This window comes from Pseudophryne corroboree, chromosome 5, assembly GCF_028390025.1.
Source record: "Pseudophryne corroboree isolate aPseCor3 chromosome 5, aPseCor3.hap2, whole genome shotgun sequence".
NCBI classification, from domain to species: Eukaryota; Metazoa; Chordata; class Amphibia; order Anura; family Myobatrachidae; genus Pseudophryne; species Pseudophryne corroboree.
This window is the reverse complement of record NC_086448.1, coordinates 283,884,322-283,900,956: the sequence shown is the minus strand read 5'-3', so window position 1 is coordinate 283,900,956 and position 16,635 is coordinate 283,884,322. Positions and strand designations below refer to the sequence as shown.

At 43.6% G+C, this 16,635-nt stretch overlaps 1 protein-coding gene across 2 annotated transcripts in view; it reads right to left on the bottom strand.

The window, feature by feature from the left end:
- The window catches only part of ACAD11 (acyl-CoA dehydrogenase family member 11), a 279,715-nt gene that overhangs the window by 113,026 nt on the left and 150,054 nt on the right, over positions 1-16,635 (bottom strand). For both annotated transcript variants that reach the window (XM_063922380.1, XM_063922381.1), the window contains 3 exons: positions 15,815-15,938; positions 14,802-14,879; positions 9,212-9,350 (listed from right to left, as the gene is read on the bottom strand). In XM_063922380.1, the coding sequence (XP_063778450.1) occupies positions 9,212-9,350; positions 14,802-14,879; positions 15,815-15,938 (341 nt within the window). The remainder of the gene's footprint in view (positions 1-9,211; positions 9,351-14,801; positions 14,880-15,814; positions 15,939-16,635) is intronic.

The window sequence follows — 16,635 nt, the reverse complement described above, 5'->3', positions numbered from 1 at the left end:
CTGGACCCGATGGCCTCACTAATGAATTTTACAAGCTCCTTATAGACAAAATAGATGTTCATTTACTAGCTCTATATAACTCTATTATAGAGTCTAATTCTTTGCCTTTACATTTTAACTCAGCTATCATTAAGGTTCTGTTAAAACCCGGACGAGATAATGCATCTCCTGGCTCATATCGCCCTCTATCTCTCCTGAATGTAGATTTTAAAATATTTACAAAGATTCTTGCAGAGCGCCTCAAACATTCCCTCCCATCTGTAATTCATTCTGATCAAACAGGTTTTATTTGGGGACGTCATTCGGTCACAAATGTTCGTAAAGTATTATCCGTCATATTACATTGCTCCCAACAATCCTCATTAGATCAAAAAGCAGTATTAGCCTTAGATGCCGAGAAGGCGTTTGATCTTATCACCTGGCCTCACCTTTTCCAATCACTACGTAAGTTTGGTTATCCCCCGTCTTTTATTAGTATTATAAATACATTATATTCCTCTCCAAAATCTCAACTCCACTGTAATGGCCATCTCTCTCAACCCTTTGTTATTTGTAAAGGCACCCGCCAAGGATGTCCCCTTTCACCCCTGCTTTTTGCACTCGCCATTGAACCCCTTGCAGTCGCAATCCGTAACTCGTCTTCGATCAAAGGCGTAGCCATCAACGACGTGGAACTGAAATTAGCCTTATACGCTGACGATTTACTTTTGTTCGTATCAAATCCCTCATCATCTCTCCCCTCATTGTTATCCTTGATTGAAAATTTTGGCAGGCAGGCCGGTTTTAAAATCAATACTTCAAAATCTGAAATACTCACCCTTTCTTCTTCTCTCGCTAACCCTACCCAATCGTCTTTACAAGAATTTCCAGCATCAGTGTATAAAAACCATATAAAGTATTTGGGTTTAAATATTCCATCAGATATTACCCAGCTTTATAAATTAAATTATGCTCCTACATTTATAAAAATATCTTCTTTATATGAGAACTGGATGAACCTCCCCCTATCTTTATTGGGACGAGTTGCTGTAGTAAAGACGATAATCTTCCCTAAGATATTTTACAAATTACAAATGTTACCCATCAGTTTAACTAAATCTGATTTGAAGCGCTTTGACCAACTTACTTCCCAATTTATTTGGAATAAAAAACGTCCCAGGATAGCATTCCACAAACTTCAAACCCATAGATCTAAAGGTGGGCTGTCGCTTCCTAATCTGTATCTATATTCTCTAGCTATACACTTTCGCTATATTACCGATTGGTTACTCGATAAGTCCTCCTATACTGATCTTCACGTAGACAAAGCATTACTATATCCTTACTCCCCCAGTGCTCTTATTCATACCAAAAAACGAGACATCCCTAAACTGATTTTACAAAATATGATGTTTACAGACACTTACAAGGCATGGCAATCAATCAACAGGAAACTCAAACGAGATCCTCAATCGTCCTCATTTATCTCAATTTGGGGTAATCTGGCATTCCCTCCTTCTATACATAATCCCGCTTTCTATGTTTGGCATTCCAAAGGATTGTCATTTACCTCACAAGTCTTTGACCCGGGGGGTGCATTGCGATCCTTCCAAGACCTACAATCCCTATTCAGTATACCCAAGCAAAACTTTTTTATGTATTTACAACTCAGACATTATGCCTTATCCCTAGATCACACTACACGTTTCGCACACTCAACTGATCCCCTTAACGCACTGCTTTCTCTAACGTTACGAGTTCCGTATTGTATTAGGTTTCTATACTCTTTGTTATCTCCGGAGAATGATAGCAAATCTTGGGAATCATTATGTAATACTTGGCACACAGACATTCCAGAAATTGTTTCGATTACCGATATAACTACACACTATCTCAACACTCTTAAATGTTTAAAATCTTCATATTTGCAAGAAGTACATATCAAAACTATACATAGAGCATATATTTCCCCTGCGCAGAGATTCCACATATGCCCGGAATCCTTATCCTCATGCCCAAAATGTCATAGCTCTAACGCATCATTTTTTCACTGCATTTTTGAGTGTAGAAAGATTAAAAAATTCTGGAACAAAATCTTGAATTACATAAATATTTTATTCCATGTATCCCTCCCTCTAGACCCTTTAGCATGTATTTGTACAAACTTTAAAAATTGGACTTCTAAATTTCCTATAACAAACTACATCCCTTTAATGACCATAATAGTAACCGTAGCAAAGAAAATTATTCTAATCCACTGGATATATCGGTCGTCTCCTTCGTTACAAGAAGTTAAAAATAAATTACTGCAACTTTTATATTTTGATAGGAAAGATACTCTGTCTGATGTAGATAAATGCATACAGAAATTTTACCAGAAATGGTCTCCATATATCGAATCGCTCAACTCGGAAACACAAAGACGCATTATGCAAGTTTTTGAAAACTCTGAATGGCAATTACTCCGTAACATAGCGAATCCTTAAATCTTATACCTCTCGCGTGGTTAATGGCCAGATTTGACTCTTTTAGAACCTAATTTGTATTGACGTATGGAGCTCTACCTATAAGATATTTTGTGAATTGCTGCTATATTCCCCTCCCCCCATCCTTTTCCTCCCCACTCTCTTAGATGTTTAGGAATGATACTATTTTGCTTTATTACTATGGATATTCACATTAAGGGTTCTTCGATAGTATACGTTTAATTTCAGAATCATTTTCATACGGCACCTGCTTACAACTCTGGTAATTATGATTGTCTGTGAAAATGATTTCTCTGAGCAGTATCAGAGATTTCTCAGGTTGCATTCTCTAATTTTAACTTGTAGAACACAGATATCCTTATATGCATATACGCTTCTTTGAATCCCTTTTATTGTTTAATTTTGAACCTGATTCTGTATTGTATTATTTGAAATTGTTTGCGTGGAACCTGTTTTCAATATTACAAAATTAAAAAATGTGTTTGAAAAAAAAAAAAAAAAAAAAGTGTCATCTCGGTAATTTACTAAACACTAATCACGGCAGAGATGAGGGCATTCGTAATTTTTTGCAAGTCCAAGTAAAAAATTACGAATGAATACACCATCGGTCAAAACGCGGCTGTTTAAGTATGAATCTCGGTCATTTACTAAGAAGTGCAAAGCAAAAAAAAAACAAACACTGCCGTGAAAAATTACAACTCGTAAAAAAGTGCTAAAAAAAAACAGACCTTTTTTTTAAATTCGTGATTGGATAGGCATGCACGGATCCATGAGATCCGTGCATGTATATCAGTGGGAAGGGGTGGGAAAGTGCTTATTTTTTCAAAAAAAATTGCGTGGGGTCCCCCCTCCTAAGCATAACCAGCCTCGGGCTCTTTGAGCCGATCCTGGTTGCAGAAATATGGGGAAAAAAATGACAGGGGTTCCCCCATATTTAAGCAACCAGCATCGGGCTCTGCGCCTGGTCCTGGTCCCAAAAATACGGGGGACAAAAAGAGTAGGGGTCCCCCGTATTTTTAAAACCAGCACCGGGCTCCACTAGCTGGACAGATAATGCCACAGCCGGGGGTCACTTTTATATAGTGCCCTGCGGCCGTGGCATCAAAAATCCAACTAGTCACTCCTGGCCGGGGTACCCTGGGGGAGTGGGGACCCCTTCAATCAAGGGGTCCCCCCCCCAGCCACCCAAGGGCCAGGGGTGAAGCCCGAGGCTGTCCCCCCCCATCCAATGGGCTGCGGATGGGGAGGCTGATAGCCTTTGTTGTAAAAGAAAAGATATTGTTTTTAGTAGCAGTACTACAAGGCCCAGCAAGCCTCCCCCGCATGCTGGTACTTGGAGAACCACAAGTACCAGCATGCGACGGAAAAACGGGCCCGCTGGTACCTGTAGTACTACTACTAAAAAAATACCCAAAAAAAGACAAGACACACACACCGTGAAAGTATAATTTTATTACATACATACACACATACATACATACTTACCTTAAGTTCCCACGCAGGTCGGTCCTCTTCTCCAGTAGAATCCAAGGGGTACCTGTTGAAGAAATTATACTCACGAGATCCAGGGGTCCAGGCTCCTCGGGAAATCCAGGGGTAATCCACGTACTTGAAAAAAAAAAAAAAACGGTGTCCCGACCACGAACTGAAAGGGGACCCATGTTTGCACATGGGTCACCTTTCCACGAATGCCAGAAACCCACTTTGACTTCTGTCTAAGTGGGTTTCTTCAGCCAATCAGGGAGCGCCACGTTGTAGCACTCTCCTGATCAGCTGTGTGCTCCTGTCCTCACTGACAGGCAGCACACGGCAGTGTTACAATGTAGCGCCTATGCGCTACATTGTAACCAATGATGGGAACTTTCTGCCCTGCGGTTGACCTAAAGTGACGTCACCGCTGAGCAGAAAGTTCCCATCATTGGTTACAATGTAGCGCATAGGCGCTACATTGTAACACTGCCGTGTGCTGCCTGTCAGTGAGGACAGGACCACACAGCTGATCAGGAGAGTGCTACAACGTGGCGCTCCCTGATTGGCTGAAGAAACCCACTTAGACAGAAGTCAAAGTGGGTTTCTGGCATTCGTGGAAAGGTGACCCATGTGCAAACATGGGTCCCCTTTCAGTTCGTGGTCGGGACACCGTTTTTTTTTTTTTTTTCAAGTACGTGGATTACCCCTGGATTTCCCGAGGAGCCTGGACCCCTGGATCTCGCGAGTATAATTTCTTCAACAGGTACCCCTTGGATTCTACTGGAGAAGAGGACCGACCTGCGTGGGAACTTAAGGTAAGTATGTATGTATGTGTGTATGTATGTAATAAAATTATACTTTCACGGTGTGTGTGTCTTGTCTTTTTTGGGTATTTTTTTAGTAGTAGTACTACAGGTACCAGCGGGCCAGTTTTTCCGCCGCATGCTGGTACTTGTGGTTCTCCAAGTACCAGCATGCGGGGGAGGCTTGCTGGGACTTGTAGTACTGCTACTAAAAACAATATCTTTTCTTTTACAACAAAGGCTATCAGCCCCCCCATCCGCAGCCCATTGGATGGGGGGGGACAGCCTCGGGCTTCACCCCTGGCCCTTGGGTGGCTGGGGGGGGGGGGACCCCTTGATTGAAGGGGTCCCCACTCCCCCAGGGTACCCCGGCCAGGGGTGACTAGTTGGATTTTTGATGCCACGGCCGCAGGGCACTATATAAAAGTGACCCCCGGCTGTGGCATTATCTGTCCAGCTAGTGGAGCCCGGTGCTGGTTTTAAAAATACGGGGGACCCCTACTCTTTTTGTCCCCCGTATTTTTGGGACCAGGACCAGGCGCAGAGCCCGATGCTGGTTGCTTAAATATGGGGGAACCCCTGTCATTTTTTCCCCCATATTTTTGCAACCAGGATCGGCTCAAAGAGCCCGAGGCTGGTTATGCTTAGGAGGGGGGACCCCACGCATTTTTTTTTAATATTTTACAGTGTTTAATTAAAAAAATAAAATAAAATAAACCCCAGCACGGATCACACAGATCCGGCCGAGATTGATTGTAAAAAAAGTCGGCAGTGTTTTGCTAATCACTGCCGTAAAAATAGAAAAAAAACCACGAATGACATCGACATCGGAACAAAAGAAAAACCCGAATACGACAGCTTAGTAAATTAGTCGTAATCAATTCAAAAAGTTGCAGTTTTACACTTTCGATGTCATTCGTGATTGAACTTTGACCTGAAACGGGAAAATACGAATCTTAGTAAATTTACCCCATAGTGCAGCCAATAGTGCAAAAAGTATTGAGAGTTTTATTGGTTCAACTCACATAAGTATGAGTCAATACTGCATATCATCCACCAGGGTGTAACACCTCAATTCCAACGAACATCTCTATGAGCTGTGAACACAAAGGGATATGGACATAGGCCCTCATTCCGAGTTGTTCGCTCGCTAGCAGATTTTAGCAGCATTGCACACGCTAGGCCACCGCCCTCTGGGAGTGTATCTTAGCATAGCAGAATTGCAAACGAAAGATTAGCAGAATTGCGAATAGAAAATTGTTAGCAGTTTCTGAGTAGCTCGAGACTTACTCCTACACTGCGATCAGTTCAGTGCTTGTCGTTCCTGGTTTGACGTCACAAACACGCCCTGCGTTCGGTCAGCCACTCCCCCGTTAGAATAATTAGCGCATGCGCACTGCGTACCACGCGCATGCGCATTTTTGCCTTACTCGCTCCGTTGCAAAAATCGGCAATGAGCAAACAACTCGGAATGACCCCCATAGTGCAATACAGTTTCTTCACATATAAAATTTATTCTGACAAAAACACAGAATACATTTTATATGTGAAGAAACTGTATTGCACTATGTCCATATCCCTTTGAGTTCACAGCTCATAGAGATGTTCGTTGGAATTGAGGTGTTACACCCTCTGGTGGATGATATGCACTATTGACTCATACTTATGTGAGTTGAACCAATAAAACTCAATACTTTTTGCACTATTGGCTGCACTATGGGGGTCATTCAGAGTTGTTCGCGCGGTAAAAATCTTCGCATCGCAGCGATTTTCCGCTTAATGCGCATGCGCAATTTCCGCACTGCGACTGCGCCAAGTAAATTTGTTATGCAGTTAGGATTTTTACTCACAGCTTTTTCATCGTTCTGGCGATCGTAATGTGATTGACAGGAAATGGGTGTTACTGGGCGGAAACAGGCCGTTTTATGGGCGTGTGGGAAAAAACGCTAACGTTTCCGGAAAAAACGCAGGAGTGGCCGGAGAATCGGAGGAGTGTCTGGGCGAACGCTGGGTGTGTTTGTGACGTCAAACCAGGAACGACAAAAAGTAAAATGATCGCAGATGCCGAGTAAGTCTGGAGCTACTCAGAAACTGCTACGAGGTGTGTAATCGCAATATTGCTAATACATCGTTCGCAATTTTAAGATGCTAAGATTCACTCCCAGTAGGCGGCGGCTTAGCATGAGCAAATCTGCTAAAATCCGCTTGCGAGCGAACAACTCGGAATGACCCCTAATGGCCCTCATTCCGAGTTGTTCGCTCGCAAGCTGCTTTTAGCAGCATTGCACACACTAAGCCGCCGCCTACTGGGAGTGAATCTTAGCTTAGCAAAATTGCGAACAAAAGATTCTCTAAATTGCGAATAGAAATTTCTTTGCAGTTTCTGAGTAGCTCGATACTTACTCTGCCACTGCGATCAGTTCAGTCAGTTTCGTTCCTGGTTTGACATCACAAACACACCCAGCGTTTGCCTAGACACTCCCCCGTTTCTCCAGCCACTCCCGCGTTTTTCCCAGAAACGGCAGCATTTTTTCACACACACCCATAAAACGGCCAGTTTCCACCCAGAAACACCCACTTTCTGTCAATCACACTCCGATCACCAGAACGAAGAAAAAACCTCCTAATGCCGTGAGTAAAATACCAAAATTCTTAGCAAATTTACTTGGCGCAGATGCAGTGCGAACATTGCGCATGCGCAATTAGCGGAAAATCGCTGCGATGCGAAGAAAATTACCGAGCGAACAACTCGGAATGAGGGCCCATGTCTGTTCTCTTTTAATTTTACAGATACCAATTCTCTCTGAAAAGAGTTAATTTAGTGATCTCAATATCAAATAACCTAAGTAAGCTGTTATTTCTATTTCATCACTTGTTGTAGGGTGGCGCCAGGTGTGGTCGTTGTCTTGCATGCAGTGTTCTAATTGGGGTCTTGGTGAAGGCTCATTTGTACCATATAGGCTGCCACTTTATCTATAAGAGCGGATCAAACCATCATTCTTGTTTTAGTCCCAGGAACAGCTCAGCTCCGTGTGTGATGGCTGCTGACAGGGAGTGAAGGAGAGATATGCAGCTCCAGGGCGGGAACATTCACAGAAATAGCGCCTTGGGGCTGGGGGGACGGGCTACAGGTTAGGCCTTCTCCCCCTGCTGGCATCCCCACCGGGCGCTGCGGGCTCTAAAAACGGGGCTTTTAGAGAGTAAAAACCCCCACACCTGTACCCAATGTCCCTGGTGGCTAGTGGAGCGGCTGCCCAATAACAGTGTCCACGCCAGCGCGCGTGCGGCCCGCCTCCCACGGCCGTGCCGGATGGCGGTACAGAGCGGCCAAAGAGACCCCTTACCCTCCCCCGTACCTGCGGCCACGCGATCCAGGAGGACAGCGGCTTGTGTATGACTGACATTGGAAAGACACTGGAGCCTCCGCTGCAGTGACCAGGCAACCAGGGCGCGGGAGTATACAGCGCCGCTGGGGGTGATGAAGCTGCAGCAAAGAAAGTCTATGTGACTTTACACGCTGCAGCCCTTGAAGTCTGTAAAAGTATTCTTCTTTTCTTCAAATAAAGCTATCAAATATGCTACAAAAGGCAGCCACCCCCCTCTGTTGACTGCCTGCTTACTGCATGGCACCAACTTACAAACTGAGCTCCTGTGCATGGAGGCGGGGTTATACAGGAGGCGGCGCTGTGCATCTTGGGAAGAGTCAAAGCTTTGAGCCTGGTGGTGCCTCGGATCAAGATCCTACTCTACACCCCGATGTTAATCCTTGTGGAGCCCAGTGTACCCCACAGCAGAAAGAGTGGATACAGATGTGTCCATCTTCATTGCACCTGCGACTGTTTGCAGGTGCAACTGCTTTGCCATGATGCATGCGCACGTCCACTGGCACGTGTGAATAGTCGCACCCGCAATCCACATGAAAAGCATTATACGATCGCACGTGCGACTATTGACACCTGGGTGTCTGTAGTCGTTACCGCAATGCATGTGCGAACGCATTACAGCCACAATGAACAAGGACACATCCATATGTTGCCCATAGTAACCAATCAGTTTGTAACTATTATTTTATAGAATGTACTTGACAAATGCTAGCTATAATATGATTGGTTGGTATGGGCAACTTCTCTACTTGTCCACTCTTCAGAGAGCCTGATACATCTCTCCCTACTTCTGAGGAAACTGCACTACTGCATTGTGATGAGAGAGCGAGAGAGCGAGCGAGAGAGAGAGAGAGCGAGCGAGCGAGAGAGAGAGAGAACAGATACAGCCGGACATCAAGCAAATCAGGACATACATAACACAAGGACACAAAATAAAAGCAGACATGAAAACAAAGTAGGAGTGGGGGGGATTATGCTTTGCATATGAAGATATATTATGTTTTATTAACGCTCTATTATTTAGAAGTTCCACTGAGATAGTGCTAAGGAAGCACTGTTGTGTTCTTACTCAGAAATACAGTATATTTACCTGGAGCTTGACAATTAAAAACTTCTGGGGCAAAGAAACATTTTCCTGTTTCTTCAGCAATGAAAGCATAGTCAGTCTGGCTTAGACCACTGATCGCGGGAAGGAACAGGTTCCACAATCCTTCTGCTTTAGCCAATTCCTAGAAGCATTTAATAATAGAGTTTTAATGAAGCAAACAGACAACTGGGGACCTCTGCAGAGATGGACACAAGTTACATTTAATTGTAGAAGTAATATGCTGAAGTAACCAGCTCTGCATAGGTGGCCAGAAGTTGCCTATTTTTGGATTAAATATTTATGTTTTATTGTTTATAGTAGATTTACTGTATAACACCTTGGCACAAATGTATTAAGCCTTAGGGTGTGTACACACGGAGAGATTTTTTCTTACGATTCTGACTATATAGTCAAAATCGTAAGAAAAGTTAGTGCAGATCGCAAGGTGAAAGTCACCTTGCGATCCCGATGCGCGGTCCCGCCAGGTCGGCATCGCAAGAAAAGATATAGACTGTGCAGGCAAGTCAATCCTTGCTAGATCGGTGTACTATCTAGTTCATCTCACATGTCAATGACATCTCACATAAGCCAAAATCGTAAGCACACATAGTCCATATCTCAAGAAAAGTTAGTCAAAATCTGTGCTATCTGGGCTCTGGGGAGTTCAAGGGAAATCGCAAGTGAAAATCGGACATAGCAAGGATCTCACCGTGTGTGTACACCCTTAACAAGAGATAAAGTGGAGACGAGTAAACAGTGATAAATGACCAGTCAACCAGCTCCTAACTGTCATTTTTCAAACAGAGCCAGTGACATGGTAGTTAGGAAGCTGAACGGCTGTTCATGTATCACTCTTTATCCATCTCCTTTATCACTTGTTAAGGCTTAATACGTTTGGGCCAAGGCTTATTCTGATGGTCAATTAATAAAAATGCTAAATATACAATCAGAATTGTGACAATTTTTACAGCAATATGGAATGCTACTCAGGTAATCTTCCAGAAAATATACTGAAGTACAGTATAACAACTTAAGTACACAATCTTTTACAACTTTGTTACGATTGTATATAAATTCCATTATGTGCACAGAAAGCTACTTCTTTTTTTTTTTTTTTTATAGATGTCCTCACTCAGGAGTTTAGGAGGCTTTGGAGGGGACACTTGGCTGAGTCCTGCATACACAGAAAGAATACGAATATTTTGTTTGCAATACAGTTCTATTTAAAAAAAAAAAAAAAACCCAATAGATTGTGATGAAAAAAGTAGCAATCACAATTCTAAAAAAAAACGCTGTTGTGAGATACTGTATAACATCTTTCACATTCATCTCTAAAGTAGAGGGGGAGCCCAGAATAAATTTATGGACGGCTCAGCATATGGACATAACATTATTTTCACCTATTTCAAAAAGTAATACAAGTCAATTATCTGCAAAACTTCAAAACTATTTTTGAAACCTAATATGTTAAAAACAACAAGTGGACCAACACTGGCGCCTTAGTTCATGAATATTCACACTTCAAATTAGAATTAATATGTGCTTCAAAAGACCTTCACAAGCAATAAGTAGAAACACAGTTTATTTTATACAGACAAAATTTAAAAAAACACATAGGGGTATATGCAATTAGCGGCGAATCGCGACAATTTTTCGTCCGTTTTTTAATTCGACACAATTCGACCGTCTAATTTCGGCAAGTGGGTGCCGAAATTGACCATATTCAATAAAAAACGGATTCGACAGTCCCGCTGACAAAAAACGGCCGATTTGACGGATTTTGTTCCGATTTTTAAAAAACGGGAAAAAACCCGAAAAAAAATGGCGTGGGGTCCCCCCTCCAAAGCATAACCAGCCTCGGCCTCTTCGAGCCGGTCCTGGTTCTAAAAATCCGGGGGGAAAAATGTCATGGGATCCCCCGTATTTTTAAAACCAGCACCGGGCTCTGCGCCTGGTGCTGGTGCAAAAAATACGGGGGACAAAAAGAGTAGGGGTCCCCCGTATTTTTTACACCAGCATCGGGCTCCACTAGCTGGACAGATAATGCCACAGCCGGGGGTCACTTTTATACAGCGCCCTGCGGCCGTGGCATTAAATATCCAACTAGTCACCCCTGGCCGGGGTACCCTGGGGGAGTGGGGACCCCTTCAATCAAGGGGTGTCCCCCCCAGCCACCCAAGGGCCAGGGGTGAAGCCCGAGGCTGTCCCCCCCCATCCAAGGGCTGCGGATGGGGGGCTGATAGCCTTTGGAAAAATGAAAGGATATTGTTTTTCCCAGTAGTACTACAAGTCCCAGCAAGCCTCCCCCGCAAGCTGGTACTTGGAGAACCACAAGTACCAGCATGCGGGAGAAAAACGGGCCCGCTGGTACCTGTAGTTCTACTGGAAAAAAAATACCCAAATAAAAACAGGAGACACACACCGTGAAAGTAAAACTTTATTTCACACCTGCCGACACACACATACTTACCTATGTTGACCCGCCGACTGCCACGCCCCCCTCGTCACTGAAGAATCCGGGGTACCTGTGAAAAAAATTATACTCACCTCAATCCAGTGTCCAGGTTATAATCCACGTACTTGGCAAAAAAAGAAAACGAACACCCGGACCAAACGGACTGAAAGGGGTCCCATGTTTACACATGGGACCCCTTTCCACGAATGCCGGGACCCCACGTGACTGCTGTCACAGAAGGTCCCTTCAGCCAATCAGGAAGCGCTACTTCGTGGCACTCACCTGATTGGCTGTATGCGCGTCTGCTGTCAGACAGCGCATCGCACAGCTCCCTCCATTAGTTTCAATGGTGGGAACTTTGCGGGTAGCGGTGGGGTTACCCGCGGTCAGCCGCTGACCGCGGGTGACCTCACCGCTGACGCAAAGTTCCCACCATTTAATATAATGGAGAGGCTTTGCGATGCGCTGTCTGACAGCAGACGCGCATACAGCCAATCAGCAGAGTGCCAGGACGTTGCGCTCGCTGATTGGCTGAAGAGACCTTTCTGTGACAGCAGTCACGTGGGGTCTCTGCATTCGTGGAAAGGGGTCCAATGTGTAAACATGGGACCCCTTTCAGTCCGTTTGGTCCGGGTTGCCGTTTTGTTGTTTTGCCAAGTCCGTGGATTATAACCTGGACACTGGATCAGGTGAGTATAATATTATTCACAGGTACCCCGGATTCTACTTGGACAAGTGGACCGAACGTTGTGTCAACATAGGTAAGTATGTGTGTGTCGGCAGGTGTGAAATAAAGTTGTAATTTCACGGTGTGCGTGTCCTGTTTTTATTTGGGTATTTTTTTTCCAGTAGAACTACAGGTACCAGCGGGCCCGTTTTTCTCCCGCATGCTGGTACTTGTGGTTCTCCAAGTACCAGCTTGCGGGGAGGCTTGCTGGGGCTTGTAGTACTACTGGAAAAAACAATATTCTTTCATTTTTCCAAAGGCTATCAGCCCCCCATCCGCAGCCCTTGGATGGGGGGGACAGCCTCGGGCTTCACCCCTGGCCCTTGGGTGGCTGGGGGGGGACCCCTTGATTGAAGGGGTCCCCACTCCCCCAGGGTACCCCGGCCAGGGGTGACTAGTTGGATATTTAATGCCACGGCCGCAGGGCGCTGTATAAAAGTGACCCCCGGCTGTGGCATTATCTGTCCAGCTAGTGGAGCCCGATGCTGGTGTAAAAAATACGGGGGACCCCTACTCTTTTTGTCCCCCGTATTTTTTGCACCAGCACCAGGTGCAGAGCCCGGTGCTGGTTTTAAAAATACGGGGGATCCCCTGTCATTTTCCCCCCCGGATTTTTAGAACCAGGACCAGCTCGAAGAGCCCGAGGCTGGTTATGCTTTGGAGGGGGGACCCCACGCCATTTTTTTTCGGGATTTTACCATTCCATTTAATAATAAAATAAAAAATATATATATATTTTAAAAAATATATAAATAATACTTGTGCCTCCAAAATAGACAAACCAAGTACCTAATCCCTTCTAATATAAATAGATATGCTATTACCAATAAAAAAAAACGCCAAAAAAAAACATGTTTTAAATTTTTTTTATTAGATTCCCCCACCAAAGTGTGGCGGATTGAAAATGACGAATTTACTGTCTAAAAGCACTGTTGTCGAATTTCCAAACTTCAATTGAATATACTTTTGGCGAATTGCTGCATTTGTACCATTGCAGAAATATCGAATTTGACAAATGTCGAATTTCAAAAAGTCGAATTTTGAAAGTCCGTTATTTTGACGGAAAGTACTGAATTGCATTGTCGATTTTTTTTTTTGGGCGAAAAAGTCCAGTTTTTCGACAATTTCGGGAATTCGTCCGCAATTGCATATACCCCATAAAGTGCAGTGCTAAAATACCCAGATGTTATTGGGAAAAAATGTGACTTCAGATCTAAGTGCAAGGAATACCTCACCCAACATTGGTGGTGCGGTGGGCTTAGCTTATTTTAAGCAAATGGGGTCCCGGGCTGTGGAGCCTGGCACCACCGCACAGAGATTTTTTCTCAGCACAATCACTCGTTTCTTATTGATCCTCACAGCTTGTCAGACAAATCTTCAACGCGTTTCGGTCACTCCATTGACCTTTTTCAAGAAGTAGATTACCTACTGTGAGGATATTGGGCTTAATATACCCCTTCTAATTTAGATAATTGCTTTCAGATCGACAGAAAACACACTCCCACTTCCCGGTTCCATGACCGCAAGTGACGCGTGCGGGTTACATTGCGTTCCAACATACAATCTATGTAAAACACACTCCCACCTCCCGCTCCCGTGACCGGAAGTGGGACGTGCTAGTCACTTCCAGTCATGGAACCAGGAAGTGGGAGTGTGTTTTGTGTCGATCTGAAAGCAATTATCTAAATTAGAAGGGGTATATTAAGCCCACTATCCTCACAGTAAATCATCTACTTCTTGAAAAAGGTCCATGGAGTGACGGAAACAAGTTGAAGATTTGGATGACAAGCTGTGAGGATCGATAAGAAACGAGTGACTGTGTGTGGGGGAAAAATCTCTGTGCGGTGGTGCCAGGCTCCACAGCCCGGGACCCCATTTGCTTAAAATAAGCTAAGCCCACCGCACCACCAATGTTGGGTGAGGTATTCCTTGCACTTAGATCTGAAGTCACATTTTTTCCCAATAACATCTGGGTATTTTAGCACTGCACTTTATGTTTTGTTTTTTATTTTGTCTGTATGGAATAAACTGTGTTTCTTTTTATTGCTTGTGAAGGTCTTTAGAAGCACACATTAATTCTAATTTAAAGTGTGAATATTCATGAACTAAGGCGCCAGTGTAGGTCCACTTGTTGTTTTAATTCTGTATCTTGAGAGAATTTGTGTTTATCCCAAGTGTGTGAATCAACTAGGCTGCCAGGTTCATTTGGTTGCGCAAAACTGATGTGGATTCTCTTTTGTTCGATACCTAATAAGTTACCAAAGCTGGCTATGTAATATTTAAAAACATCGTTTGGAGCTGCCAAATGGCAAAATTCAGAGATTCTAAGTTCCCAGATTGTGCATAAACCTACCTATCTGCACTTTCATGTTGGAGTATTTCTGTTACTGCTATATAGTAATGGTACGTACCTTGAGCTTTTCTAGAACCAATGGCTTCTTCCATCTCAGTGGCGAGTTTTCATATTTAATATAATATTCCAAAAACTCCTAAAAGCAAAAAAAGCAAATTCACTTGGTAAATAAAAGAACTAAACTAGGTACACTGAAGTAACAGGGCAACTCGAGAGATTTCCCCACAGAGCTGGATTAACGGCGGGGGGGGGGAAAGGGGGGGGGGGGGGGGAGAGGTGGGCCCTGGGTGTAAGTACCCAGGCCCCCCTTTCTGAAAGGGGCGCCCGCTGCAGATCAGATCTGCTGTGCTGCAGCGCTCCCTGCTCAGCGCACAGCATAGAGTAAAGGACAGCTGAGCAACGGCTCAGCTGTCCAATAATGGTTGAAGCAGCAGCCTGTGGCTCAGTCATTGGCTGGGCACGCAGGCTGCACGGATCCCTGGCTGCATGTGGAGGCCGCAGCTACTTAGAGAAGAGACATAGACCTGTGTCTCTGAGCAAGTAAGTAAGGCTGACTATATTGGGGTTTTTTTTGCCCCTGCTGCTATAAAATGTTAATTTTAGGCTCTGGGTGTGTGTATATATATTTTTTTTTTATTTTTTATTTTTTTTATTTCATATACCTACCTCTTTATTAGGAGGATCCACAGTCTGAAGTGCCACGGGCCCCCTATAGCCTTAATCCGGCCCTGTTTTCCCAGCCATAGAAGCTTATGCTAGAAAAAGAATAGCATGGTGTAGCACTTCCCTAGCATGGTAGTGTAGCAGAGCTCAAATAGCTCAAATAGTGATATATGAGCAGACAACGACAATCCAACAGACATGCAATCCCTCCAATAAAGTAGCTAAACGAGCTGATGCTGTGTATCTGTTTATTTCCAGACAGCACGTCCTTCCTGCAGCCACAGCATTTCCCTCTTTAAATGTAAAAATGATAATACATTTTTTGTATTACATTTTTTTCTTGCTATCACAAAATAAATAAAATATGTTCTGGATGGGCAAACTAAAATTCCCAAATGAAGCACTAACCTCTTGTGCTGGATACACATGTTGTTGCATAAACTGCTTTACTCGGTGCAGAACACTTTGCCCTTTGACACTTAGAAAGAAGAGTTCACTAGAAGAGACCGGTAATTCTCCGATTGTGTTGTCCCTTAAACAAAAACAGTGATATTTCATTATTAACAGAGCTAACATTGTCGTGCTGTTTAGGGACATGTTAACAGCGGTATAAACATTTATAGACATTTAATTAATATGGACATGTATAGAAGAGTTCCATACCCCTTCCTAAAATACACCCTTGATGAAGTCTATCTGATGAAACGCGTTGGACCTTCCCAGACTGCACCTCTCTAGAAAGATAAGCATCTTCCATTAAAAAAAACCCACAACAAAGTTTTCATCCTTTTTTCCCCTCTTTTGCTATTACAATTTAATTGACTTATAATTGACTTTAAAAATGTCACCCTTTGACAGTTTGTGTAGCAATCTCTGTTTTTAGTGCGATTCATTTATTCTGTGCAAATTTAGCAACGTTATGTACTATACTTTTATTTGCTAGATCTGTCTAAATAAATAAATTTTGTACTTTTTTTTAGAGATGTGCACTTGAAATTTTTCGGGTTTTGTGTTTTGGTTTTGGGTTCGGTTCCGCGGCCGTGTTTTGGGTTCGACCGCGTTTTGGCAAAACCTCACCGAATTTTTTTTGTCGGATTCGGGTGTGTTTTGGATTCGGGTGTTTTTTTCAAAAAACACTAAAAAACAGCTTAAATCATAGAATTTGGGGGTCATTTTGATCCCAAAGTATTATTAACCTCAAAAACCATAATTTCCACTCATTTTCAGTC